Source organism: Bidens hawaiensis, unplaced genomic scaffold (assembly GCF_021521415.1).
Source record: "Bidens hawaiensis isolate Kalapana, Puna unplaced genomic scaffold, B.hawaiensis_p1.1 tig00031314_1, whole genome shotgun sequence".
NCBI classification, from domain to species: domain Eukaryota; kingdom Viridiplantae; phylum Streptophyta; class Magnoliopsida; order Asterales; family Asteraceae; genus Bidens; species Bidens hawaiensis.
In genome coordinates this window covers 1565-14029 of record NW_027495274.1, presented here as the reverse complement: position 1 = coordinate 14029, position 12465 = coordinate 1565, and the positions used below count along the sequence as shown (strand labels likewise).

Genomic DNA, 12465 nt, shown 5'->3' with positions numbered 1-12465 from the left:
ATTTTGCACATGGTATATGTTCATCATTCGCATTCCATCTCAAGGACATGAAAACTCACTCTAATATTAAGGTTGGTTCAAACGTTGTTAAATAAAAAAATAAACAAGTTTACCATTCATCATAGAATTCACATTGTTTCATGATTTGCAATTTTATTTATTGTACTTTCGAGTGGAAAAAGCAAAGACTGCTTTAATGGACAATATACAAGTGCAAATTGCAGAATCCTTACTTTAGGTGAATCATAAGTTGAAGTGACTTTGCATGACTGAAAATGTTACCAATTTCTAATTCTTTTTAATTTTAAATTTAAGTGATGAAAAGAAGCGGTACAACTCATTCTACTTTGAAGAATACAATATTTATATTTCGTTTCCCACGTGGGAAACAACTTTCAAATTTTCTTGCAACTAAATAAGTTGAGAGGTACAAGCATGTCAACAAAAATTCAAGTTTTCCTCAATTATTACGAAATCAAGATTGTTTTTGAACTTTTAATCATCAAATTTTGATTCTTGGTGTGAGATCATAAGTGTATGATCATCAACGTTGTTGGGTATTTGACTAAGAATTCTATACGGATATGCAATGTGCACCCGTTACTAGTGATAAATAAAATCCAAAGACGATTGAAATGCTTGTGATCAGAGCCAAATGTTCTCGCCTCCTCCACCACAGATAAACATTAGTTTTAACTTATAGTTAACAGAAATCTAAGCTCCATTAGTCGATGAAGCTCCTGCAACATGTTCTTCAACTCAAACTCGCGGCATCACTAACGGATGAGGCATTGAAATGCTGCTCTATACAGTTTCATCTGAAAGTAGTTTAATTGGATATCATCTTGATTTGCAATAACAGTCTGCTTCAGAATTGCAATTTCTTAATAGAGCTGGGGCAGAGTCCAGGAATCAATTACAGAATTGCCAGAGCCACCCATGCCCAGGCGATGAATGAAAAAGGGTCCAGTTAATCAATAAATATTCGAGTTTATTTTAAACATAGCAGTGACAACTATACATTATGCAGGTTTCTCTCTTTTGGAAATGCAGCAACTTTGGAGGCCCTACAACGGTACAACCTACTTACAGAATCAAATGCATTGAATATTGCTAAATCAATAGGTTTTAATGAAAAACATGACAGATTACATGTTCAGCCTCACATGTATATTCAAACATGTCCATATAAGAAGCTAAATTAAATGAAAACGGGTTGAATGGGCCAACTTGCCAATAACCCCATGAATAAACTTCATGTTGTGTTATCGATCCACCAATTCGTTTAAATTTCTAATTAGAGTTAAATAATAAAATAAAATTAAATTAAGCGTTCATCCCTGCCAACGAGTTTAGACCCCAGTTACAAATTTGCATTCACCCACTAAACCCACATGCCTGTTTAAATAAACGGTTTACGCATGTCGTGTTCGGGTTACAAGTTACATGGTTTAAGCATGTCCGGTTCCGGAATGAGTTTTCCGACATGATAAATTAAACAGGTCACTGAATCAAACTTTTGTCGGTTCAACCCAAACCTGCCAAGCCTACAGAGTCTTGACTCAACCGCATTGGACCTATTACTTAAAGTCTTAAACCCGCCCACCATTCCTGTCTTGACACCTCTAATACCCCTTTTTTATGAACGACCAACAAACAAAGCCGCCGGAGGCCACCTCTGATGCTTTTAACTTGTTTTATCATGAATCTTTTAGCATATACTGTTTTATCTTTTATGTTAAAGCTCAAAAAATACAAAACTAATTACCACTAAGTCTCAGTTTAAGGCAAAAACTTATGGCTGCTAGTATTCATCAACTTCTTAAGGAATCTGAGTCAGCCACGTCATCAATTATTGAAGCTCAATATTATACTGAAGTGAAGAACAGAAGCAGATAGTTCTTCCCTTTTACTGAAACTTGGGGACCACTATAGTTGAGCCACCTGGCGCTGAAACAAATTCATAATCACAGTTAGTTAAATAATGTAAAAAGGAAGATAAATAAAACATAAAGAAATAAAGTATAATGAGATATTATCACCTGCATTAAAGTCCAACTTATGCTGTTACTGCTGCCTTTTCTACTTTCTTTGCGGGGGTTGGCATTGGCATTTCTGGCTTTTCAATTCCTTGTATATCGGTTATCCTCAGCTTTGTCAATTCCTGAAAACATAATATATTATTTCTTTAAATTTCTATATTTACCATAATGGTCGGGTTGAAAATTGATTCAGCTTTACCTGTCTATGACCTTTTGTTCTTCGATAATTCTTTCTTCTCTTTTTCTTGAATATGATTACTTTTGCATCTAACGCCTGCATATAACAGCATAATAAAACAAAAGTGATTTTCATAATAAAATATAAAGTATATGTGAGAACCTAAGATCTCAAAGTATGCAGTAATCTCCATTGTTTTCCAGTGATTCTTAGTGCTTATCAATGCTCATATATATATGAAGTAATTTGATTATAATAACGCTTCGAGTTTTATGATTATTATAGACGAAGAAAGTATATGTTCAAATTATATCTTACATGCTCTTCTACAACTGCATGAACAGCTGCCTCTGGCAATACAGATCGACCAATCATCATTTGAGCCTTGGAACCAAGCATGAGAACCTTATTTAAAATTAGCTGCAATCAAAAAAATGTCATAAATCAGCTGATTAAAGTTTATATATGAAATCCTAATGACAAGAAATGAAGAAAAATAACCTAGCCGAGCCAAGGTGCGCATTTGACTACTATGCCAGAACCTCAAATAAACTTGTTAAGCGATAATTTTATATGATCCAGAGATCATCTAATACTTTAAGGTGATCTCGTGAACCCAACTCTTTCTTCTTGATCAAAAAACTCTCTTGCGTCTGATAAACTTTGGTTATGATGATTTCATTAAGAAATTTAGATACCTGCAAAACTAGATTGCAAAATTACATGCAAAACAGCAAAAGGTGAACCAAAAGGGGATCTTTGCAACGGGATGGTCTGACATACAAAAGGGCATAAAATGGAACATCGAAACTGTGAAAAAAAACCCCACAACATTATCAAATCCACTAAGCCAGATCATAAAATAATTCCTTAAAGATATGAGTATAAAAGAAAGATGGTACGCAGAGAGAATAACAGTGAAGGAAGTAAAAGAGCGAAAGGAGTAGACATCGGCATAAACAACGAACAGAAAACTAGGCAATTGTTTCTACTTAAAAAAATCGAAACAAGCAGCATCCACCACATCTGTGTTGATAGCATAAACGAAAGTGTATCGTTTTGTAGTTGTTGTCAAGAAATCCACCAATATTCATTTCTAATCTCACTGTGAGTCCCGTTTCAAAACCACCTAAACCAATGAGTGAGTTTAAAATGTGACCCGGATTGGGAGTGAAACTAAGTGGATTTCAAAACAGCAACTACCAAACCAATAAACCTCTTGAATCTGTTTGGATCTCGTGGCCTCTGCTCTTTACAATTTTCAACGAATACATAGATTCCAGCAAGTTGCTTTCGCCGTTGTCCGCTCATTTCGCCCCTTCAATTCCTTGATGATCATATCCATGCATTTGTATCTTTTATACTTGTTCTTTGAAGAATTGTTTTCTGACCCACCTCTGCCAGTCTAACAATGTTTTAGGTTGCTTTAACAATTTGTGTAATAGTTTTATGCCCTTTGCGTATGTCTGATCATCCCTTTACAAAGATAAGATCCCATTTTGGACCATCTTATACTTGTAATTTTACGATCCCATTTTGCATACAACTAATATGTGTTCATAAAACCACCATAACCAAAGCTTATTAGGTACAAAAGAGTTTTTTATCAAGAAATTGAGATCATGAGATCATATGATAGTATAGAATTTTCATGAAGGCATAATGATATACAGCTTTTAAAAATTTCAATTAGAAATGAAACGCCAAGCAATTAGCAACTAACACCAAAATGTCAACCAACTAGTGATAACTTGATGCTATAAGCATTCTATAAAATTGTCATATACGCATATCCTCGCCTCCTCAAAAACTTTTCCCTTCATGATTTCAAGGTCTATATCTCGACTAATGAAACTTTATAGTTCAACTTTGTAATATTGATGTTTGAATTTAAACATTTCTCGAAGCTGGCAAATCATTTCACACGACCTAAACACTATGATGCCAAAATCATAGCAGTGAGCAGTCTATATATATGTATTGTTCTTAAATAATAACATTCATATTTTAATTGCCTCGCGTCTGAACTTGAAAGAACAAACTTAAATGTTTTTTAATACAGCGCATGTGTGCATACATCTACATGTCGTATATATGATCATCTATTTCTGTAGAGAAATATTATGATTCAATTTTGTAATACTATGCTTAACTTTAGACATTTCCACAAGCAGGCAAATCGTTTCACACAACCTAAACACTATGATACCAAAACCATAGTTGTTAATACGGTAACAACATTCATATTCTAATACCTCTTCTTTAAACTTTGAAGAACAAACTTACATTTGTTTTCGATACAAGACATATGCACATATATCTGCTTATGAAAGAGTAAATTTGAGGTTAACTAACCTTGTCATTCACTTCGCAAAACTTTAACTTTTCAGTGTATATGCAATCCCCATTGCTAACCTTGAACTGATGCGCTCCAATCTACAGCAACACAACCAAAATCATTACACCAATATACACACACATTTTAACACCAATATCTTCACTTATAAATAAAACACATTTAAAAACAGAAACCAAATATAACCTGGATAACAGCAAATACAGGTTCATAAGCCTTAAAAACCCGGTCCGACCGCTGCAGCTGCCCGATCACCTTGTAGCCGATAGCAGCCGCCTCGGTTTCCTGTTCTTCCGGTGAATACTCTTTCTTTACAACACAACTCGCTACATTATTATTCTCCATAACATCATCATCGTCGTCATCATATTCACTGTCGTCGTCTTTGCTTACGTCACTATTATCGTGTTGATCAGACGAATAATGGCGATACGTGGTGAAATGTATTAGTGGAGAATTGAAATTAGCGTTTGGAAACATGTGGTGAGATTTAGGGTTTAATTTGGGTAAATTTGGGATGTAGGTTAGGGTTCTGAGGTGTTGAAGTGATTTGTAAAGCTGTTGAGCTAGGGTTTGAATACACCGTCGATTCGCCATTGTTGATTCACGCTTGTGTTTTTGTTTTTCCACTCTGGTTTTGAGGAGCGATGAGCAAAATGTACCCGTAAGGTCCTGGGTATCGAAATCGGTACCGATTTGGTACCATCGGTATCGATACCAAAATTTTAAGTTTCGATATCGGTACGTACTTCTCGACATTTTACCCTTGGTACCGGTACAGTTCCGGTACCGGTACCAAGAATTTCCGATTTTCAGGATCGGTACCGGTACCGATACGGTACCATGCTCATTCCTAGTTTTGAGTCTGCTATTAGGGTTTATGGATGAGTAACCGGTTAAACGGGTCGGGTTATTACAATTCTCAAGTTTTCAAAATAGGACGGGTATTCCGAGTCTCAAATGTTTTAAGTTTTGAGTTTTTCAAACCTGATCCGAGTTTTATTGTCATGTCTACGTATCTATACGATTGATACTATTGGCTAATACACATGCTTTTTCAATCTTTGAAATATATTCTAAGACATGAATAAAGTTATAGATGTTTTGATTTATAAATCACGAAGATAAACATTAAACTAATATTGTATATGACATCATATCACGTATAGAAAATAGACTCACGTATGTTGTGTATACATTGTTTTGCATATAGAACGAAAGTGTATATGGTGCTTATGTGACATCATACCACTAAGGACTCAATAGCGCATGATGTGATTGTTATAAACTAAGTCATATACATACACCAGCAAATATGTTTTATGATCTATACTTACGGGTAAAAATGTATATGAGTTTTTAAATGAGTCAAAAACACGTCGAGTGAGTTTAAAACCTGCAGAAAACTAGAGTGGATAAACAAGCGTTTAACAAAATTTTATAACATGCGTCCGTCATAGGGATGAAATGCATGTCAGTCTTCCAAATTGTGGGACGATGTCTTTGATGTTCGATATATGATGAAAAGTACAATTTTAACTTACTATAATTGCAATTTAAATTAAAGAAAATACAAACATGTGACAATATTATTGTTAATGAAATTAACGTTCTAGACGTGAGAATCAACGTTAATTTCATTTGTATTTGATTCAAACCCTTGTTAGTTTGTTATAGAAAACCATATATTGAGAGTTAAAATAGAAAATAAGTTTATATTTGAAATTAGAAACAAAGAAAAGAAAAAAACCAAATAACAATTTATATTTAACAATATTAAATGGTGGATTGATAGGTGTTGAGTGTAATTTTAAAGATGCTAATATAGGGTGTTTGGCGCCTATAGAATAACTAATTTTCTGTTTTAATTAATGTAGTAAATTAAATAAATTGCAATTGACTAAACGTGGTTATGAATATAGAGGTGTTAAATATTAAAAAAATAATAGAATTTGTAAAACTTTTACAACTCATAAACATGGTTATGAAACAATAATCAATCGTAGGATGCAGATGCTCAAGTTCTACATCTTACAATGGGCACAAACGAGAGAAGAAAAAAGTATGGAAGCGACAAATGTATTCATCAGTGTTGGATTTTATTTATTTACTCCGAGTATTTTGTTTAATCATTCTATAGTATAGTGTGTAACCTCGTTTTGCTAATACGTTGTTAAACATATATTTATGGGTAAAATGCAACAAATGAAATAGGATTACATAACTCATTTACAATAGAAACTGGGTGTTGTAAATATGTCTTGGTATAAACATGTTACAATTTTAGAACATAAAGAGGCTGTGTCCATCTTTGATGCGGGTCTGTGGGGTCAATTGAAGATATTGTTGTGTGTGGAGGACCGCATTTTGGAGACCTCCAGTGAAGGTTGGCTTCCTTCCCTATGTGTTGCGGAGGCTTAGGAATTTTCTCGGATGAGGATGTCTTTGCATATGCCTTTGTGGCTTCCAGGTCCCAGTCGTGGAAATTGCAGGACCACATCCTGCGAAACGCTGGTGTTATGGGGGTAGATCCTGACTACTCTTTTGCACTTGATAATATTAAAACAACTCTCCCGGACCTTGATATAGGCGGTTTTACTGATAATGAGACCGCCCCCAAGAAACCTCAACAAACCTTGGCGAGTGCTCTTTATGGTAAACACGTACATGATTTGGAGGAGCGATTCGATATGACCCCGAGACAAAAGGCAGTTTTAGCTTGTCTAAAGGGGGCTCATGCCCATGATTTTTTGACTGTTGTTCCCATTGAAGGTCTTGGGCAACGGATGTCTGCAGTTGAATACAGAGTCATCCTTAAATACCGGCTTATGATTCCTCTTTTTCCTCCAGATGAATCATGCCCCATTTGTAAAAAAGTTTGTTTAGATAGATTTGGTGAGCATGCCTCCACTGTAAGGAATTGCCGGGATTCAAGTATCGTCATGACTGGGTTAGATATGTCTTATGGGATGTGCTTAGACGTGCCGGGATCTCAGCCAAGAAAGAGGCACCTGTTAACTTTTTGACTGATCCGCGAGAAGGAAGATCTACCCTGCGTCCTGCGGATGTTCTTGTGTTTGGCTGAGCAGGGGGTAAGCATGCGTGTGTTGACCTCACTGGGGTGTCCCCGTTGGTGGGACTGAGAGACAGTGGCTTCGTACCTGGACAGGCGGTTTTGAGAGCGGAATCTAGGAAGTTGCTAAGCATGAGACAATGTGTTTGGAGAATCAGCACGTGTTTATTCCATTTGCCTTCGACACTTTTTGGATCCCTAGCTCCCGAGGCGGTTCGCTTCTTGGAGCGGGTGCAGAAGGTGGTCCACTGTGACTCGCAGAGCACGAGGAACCAAAGATTTATATTTAGTAGAATAGGCTTTGCGATTCAAAAGGGGATAGCGGCGCAGCTTGTTGCTCGCTTACCCATTATCTAGATGTAACTCGGTTTGTGTTTTATATAAAAGTATCACTGACAGAACATAAACACCATCACGTGATAAGTTTAGCAAAACGTTATGACCTATCTTTGATATTACTTTAATGAGATTAGAAATATTGATGCAGATATAAAATCAAGGCTGTGATCCAGATGTTAAAGTGTGAATTTAGAAGACCGTAAAGAAACAAGTTTGAAGTAAGAAAACGAGAATCACGACCCGTATGCACTTTCATCCTGAGTTGGGGTTGATAACGATTGTCGGTTTTTTAGATTATGAAGTGTAAAAACGAAAGACAATATCTGTCTAGTTAGTCATCAACAACGATTTAGCCTTTTCAACACTGATTTGGATTCTCGTTTAACGATGATGATCTGAAAAATAAAATAAACTTGTAATTCTAAAAAAAAAGGTTTATATAATCAATTTTAAAAAAAGAATACAACTCAACTAACTACCTACTATTTAACACACTATCACTTGCTAACAAAACACCAAAACTAAAACACAACAAACAATCTTCACTTCACTTGATTCACACAAACTCCGGCAGCCATGGCTTCCAACGCATTCTCTAACTCTCTCATTTCTCAAATCACTCTCTCTCACCGGCGGCCGGAAACCCAAAACATATCCTTCAGCCGATGCTCACTTCCAACCACCACCACCACCACCAGATCTCCGTTCTTATCAACTCAATTGAAGACCAATTTCACAGTCAACTGTTCTTCAACTGACGAAACCCCAATTGAACTCAGTAAGTAAAACCCACTTCAGATCTTTCACTTTTCAACTTAATCTTCAAAACCCATGTTTTTAATAATAATAATAATAATAATAATAATAATAATAATATCGCCATTTCTGTTTAGGGTTTCCTGCGTTTCCAACGGTGGTGGATATCAATCAGATTCGTGATATTTTGCCCCATAGGTTTGTAAATTCTGATCATTGTTGTTGTTTTAATTATTAGGGTTTAGTGTATTACATTTATGCAATTATGAACATCTGGTTTACTAATTTTTGGTGGAATTTGATATTGTTGAGATGTGCAGGTTTCCATTTCTGTTGGTGGATAGGGTGATTGAGTATAATCCGGGAGTTTCGGCTGTCGGGATCAAGAATGTGACTATTAATGATAATTTCTTTCCGGGTCATTTTCCTGAGAGGCCGATTATGCCTGGTGTTCTCATGGTTGAGGTGAATAACAAGTTACTTCTTTCATCTTTATGTTATGTTTACATGTAATTAATTATATATAAATTATTTGCTGCTCTCCGGTGTGTATTCTGTGTTTGTTATCTTGAAATTTGTGGCATTGCGTCAAGATTTAAAATGACTACTGGTTCATAAGATGAAAGTTAGATGCTTTAGTTGGGCGGTCTTAACGAAAGTAGTATTAAATGGATTTAAATCTAAAGTTTGTATCTTTGCTCTCCCCTGTTTGTGTTTGTAGATGATAACGATAAAAAAACTGATTTTTATATGCTGCAAGAAGAAATTAAACATTTTGCTTCTGCATTCTAAGGAATTAATACATAAATAACAGATAGTGAGTTTTATATCAGCTGCAAGCCTGCAATCAATATTAATATTATTATTTTTATCAAAAAAAAAGTAAATTTACCTATATTTTGAGATTCTGTATCACAAATTGTATTTTTATTTTCTACAGTATCGTTTTTTTAGGTCTGTTTTATGTATCAATTCCTAAGATAATTAGAACCTTTTTTTTCCAAAACTCGAAACAAGTAATTATCTGGTTATTATAACTTTAAACAGCAAAAGCACATCCAACACTATCTGCAGCCCAAAGCTGATTATCTTATTCTGAATATTCTCATTTTTAAAATGCACATCCAAACAACCCTCTAATAGAATGATAGATGACCGAAAAATGGAGCTTAATTTGTAATAGCTTCAGTTGTCAACTAGACACTGGTGGCTGTTTTGTAAATAAAGCAACTTTTGTCACATCTATTTTGATATAATTTTTAACAAAAGTCTAAACTTTCATCTTTTTGGCTAATAATTCAACATTAATATTTCAGGCAATGGCACAAGTTGGTGGTTTGGTAATGCTGCAGCCGGAAGTGGGTGGGTCACGTGAGAATTTCTTCTTTGCGGGAATTGACAAGGTGAGGTTTAGAAAGCCGGTGGTGGCGGGAGACACCTTAGTAATGAGAATGACATTAACCAAACTTCAAAAACGGTTCGGGATTGCAAAAATGGAGGGTAAAGCATATGTTGGAGGTGAGGTTGTATGTGAAGGTGAGTTCCTGATGGCTATGGGTAGTGGTGAGTGAAGCATCTTTTTCCGATTTTATTTTCCTATGTTGAGTTTAAGATTAATTGTAATCCTCCAAACAGAACCATTTGGCTTTAATGAGAATGTTTCCTTTTTATGCATTGGTTTTTAGATTTATAATTTTTTTTAATTTCTATAGGAGGATAGATGGGCGGGTCTGGTACTCTGGTAATGCGTCGGTCAAAACATGTTCATTGAAATGGGTCATGTTTTAGTACGAGCCTAATTTAGGTGGCTTGGGTTGGCTTGACTAGGGTGTAAACGAGCCGGGCCGAGACTGACTCAACTAGGCTCAAGCTTGGCTGGTTTAAAATTTATCAATTAACTCGTACACAATTTAATTATTTTATATGTGTTGTAAACTTGTAATCATAATTTATACAAATAAAGTAAGTAGGCAAGAAACCTTTGTATTACACGAGTTGAGTAAAGAAAATAGTAAATTAAATATTAAATATATAAAACTTAGCATAATTTTATTATAATAATTACTATGATTTATATTCAATATATTAAGTAAAATTTATATGCATAATATACTCAATTAGGTTCACTAGCTGACTCGAGCTTGATAAGTAAAGACTGGACTTGTTTGTTAAACACGCTTATTTTAGGCAACAAATAAAGCTCGTTTAAGCGTGGCTCGATTCGAGCTTTTAGCGAGACGAGAGATGATATTGAGTGGGTCATGTGCAGCTTGTGTCGGTTGATACCTCTAGGCTTGACAACTAACACTTGTGTGTTAATTATAACTTGAAACTACAATAATGACAATCTTAATAACAACTAATTTACTAATCAAACATGTTTTCAAAACATAGTACAAATCAACCCAAGTAATCCAGCATAATACTTTTGTGGGATTTCTCTAAATAAATTTACATTAGGTGATTACATTGAATCATAATAATAATACAACTCCTTTTCCCACTTACAAACCAAGAGCCCCTAGTGGTGTTTTCCCTTGCCCTGCCTCAAAGTAGAAAATTAACATAGCAACCATAGCAAGTCTTGCATGCTTAATTTCAGCCAACTTCAATCTCTCAAGCTTCTCAGTATCCGGGATGTAAACTCCGTTTTCGATAGTACCCGCAAAGCTTAACGGGTCAAAAAACTTCCCACCCGGGTACCCTTGCTCACCCGTGTAGTTAGCAAAGTTCTCAGCTGTTTTAGACCACGGGGTGGCCCACTCGACCGATTGTGACTCGGGGTTGAAAAAGTCAACCCATCGCTTACTCTCGACCCAACCCATGAGTAAAAGTTGGGTTCCCAAAAGACTCCCGAAGGAGAACGGGGCAATGGCACCGGGGTCGGCTCCAGCTTCAAACCATGGGATTCTGCTCCATGCCTGGCCCACGAAGATGCCGAGGACCGCAGCCATGGCCCACCGTCCGTGAATTAGCTCGGCTTCTCTGTACCATTTTAGGAAAGCCGGGTCCTTTCCTAGGCCCAATGGGTCGAACCCGAAGTCACCTGGGAGACTGTGTTTAATTGGTTAGAGGTTAAAATTGTCTTTTAACTAAATAAATAATACTAACAAAGTTTCAAAAGTGTATTATTATTATTAAAATAAAAACATGAAAGACTTACGAGCCATCGAGCCACTCGGGGTCGAGCAAATTGCCACCGCCTTAATGGCGGGATCCAAGATTTCTTGGGGGCGGCTGCAGCAACGACAACAAGCCGCCTCGGGGCCGAAACAGCACCACCAACATTAACCGGTGCAGACAGCGTGTGGGCCCTCTTGGCACGGGTCAAGAAGGGTGATCCAAGCCCATTTAGGACCGCAGTGGATGTAGCAGCTGCCATTTGTAGTGAGTGTGTAAGGTGTGTGTGGTGTTGAATATGTGTATGTAAAGAAGAGGGTGATGTTATATGGAGTGAAATGAAATCAAAAGAGATTTGTGGATTGTGCCAAGTAGGATATTTGGATTAGTGAAATCTGGATGCTGGCCAATGGCATCTCTAAAACATTGATCATGGTTCCATCCGTTGGGACCACTTGTGGTTCAGGTGGTTCCCACTTTTTAGTCTTTGTGGTCATGAATGGTTAGCCACACAACCTCTACTTTTTTTCTTTTTTTATTTATTTATTATTGCAACTAATAATTTTTCAACAAAATCTTGATGACAGTATCTAACCCATTT

General features: G+C 36.2%; 2 protein-coding genes and 1 pseudogene across 3 annotated transcripts; 1 reads left to right on the top strand and 2 right to left on the bottom strand.

Annotated features, from left to right (window-relative positions):
• Positions 1–1342: 1342 nt before the first annotated feature.
• Positions 1343–5173, bottom strand: LOC143581962 (large ribosomal subunit protein bL21m-like). Its single transcript, XM_077064637.1, has 5 exons — positions 4763–5173; positions 4576–4656; positions 2539–2640; positions 2242–2316; positions 1343–2164 (listed from the first exon to the last, which is right to left on the bottom strand). The coding sequence occupies exons 1-5, from the start codon at positions 5171–5173 to the stop codon at positions 2060–2062; spliced, it is 774 nt and encodes a 257-aa protein (XP_076920752.1). The 3' UTR covers positions 1343–2059.
• A 3342-nt stretch (positions 5174–8515) lies between these two features.
• On the top strand, positions 8516–10437 carry LOC143581961 (uncharacterized). The gene is made up of 4 exons (XM_077064636.1): positions 8516–8766; positions 8882–8942; positions 9065–9209; positions 10061–10437. Exons 1-4 carry the CDS (start codon positions 8565–8567, stop codon positions 10313–10315), a joined length of 663 nt encoding a protein of 220 aa, XP_076920751.1. The 5' UTR covers positions 8516–8564; the 3' UTR covers positions 10316–10437.
• Positions 10438–11154: 717 nt separating this feature from the next.
• Positions 11155–12188, bottom strand: LOC143581944 (chlorophyll a-b binding protein CP24 10A, chloroplastic-like; annotated as a pseudogene). The gene is made up of 2 exons (XR_013143906.1): positions 11908–12188; positions 11155–11798 (listed from the first exon to the last, which is right to left on the bottom strand). The product of XR_013143906.1 is annotated as a chlorophyll a-b binding protein CP24 10A, chloroplastic-like (transcript).
• Positions 12189–12465: the final 277 nt, after the last annotated feature.

Excerpts from the sequence above, each read along its gene's own strand:
- LOC143581962 (XM_077064637.1), bottom strand. The coding sequence starts at position 5,173 with ATGGCGAATCGACGGTGTATTCAAACCCTAGCTCAACAGCTTTACAAA. Across the intron at positions 2,317-2,538 it reads ATGCAGTTGTAGAAGAGCAT|GCGTTAGATGCAAAAGTAAT; the intron begins GTAAGATATAAT and ends TGTTATATGCAG. Across the intron at positions 2,165-2,241 it reads GAACAAAAGGTCATAGACAG|GAATTGACAAAGCTGAGGAT; the intron begins GTAAAGCTGAAT and ends TTATGTTTTCAG.
- LOC143581961 (XM_077064636.1), top strand. The coding sequence starts at position 8,565 with ATGGCTTCCAACGCATTCTCTAACTCTCTCATTTCTCAAATCACTCTC. Across the intron at positions 8,767-8,881 it reads CGAAACCCCAATTGAACTCA|GGTTTCCTGCGTTTCCAACG; the intron begins GTAAGTAAAACC and ends ATTTCTGTTTAG. Across the intron at positions 8,943-9,064 it reads CGTGATATTTTGCCCCATAG|GTTTCCATTTCTGTTGGTGG; the intron begins GTTTGTAAATTC and ends TGAGATGTGCAG.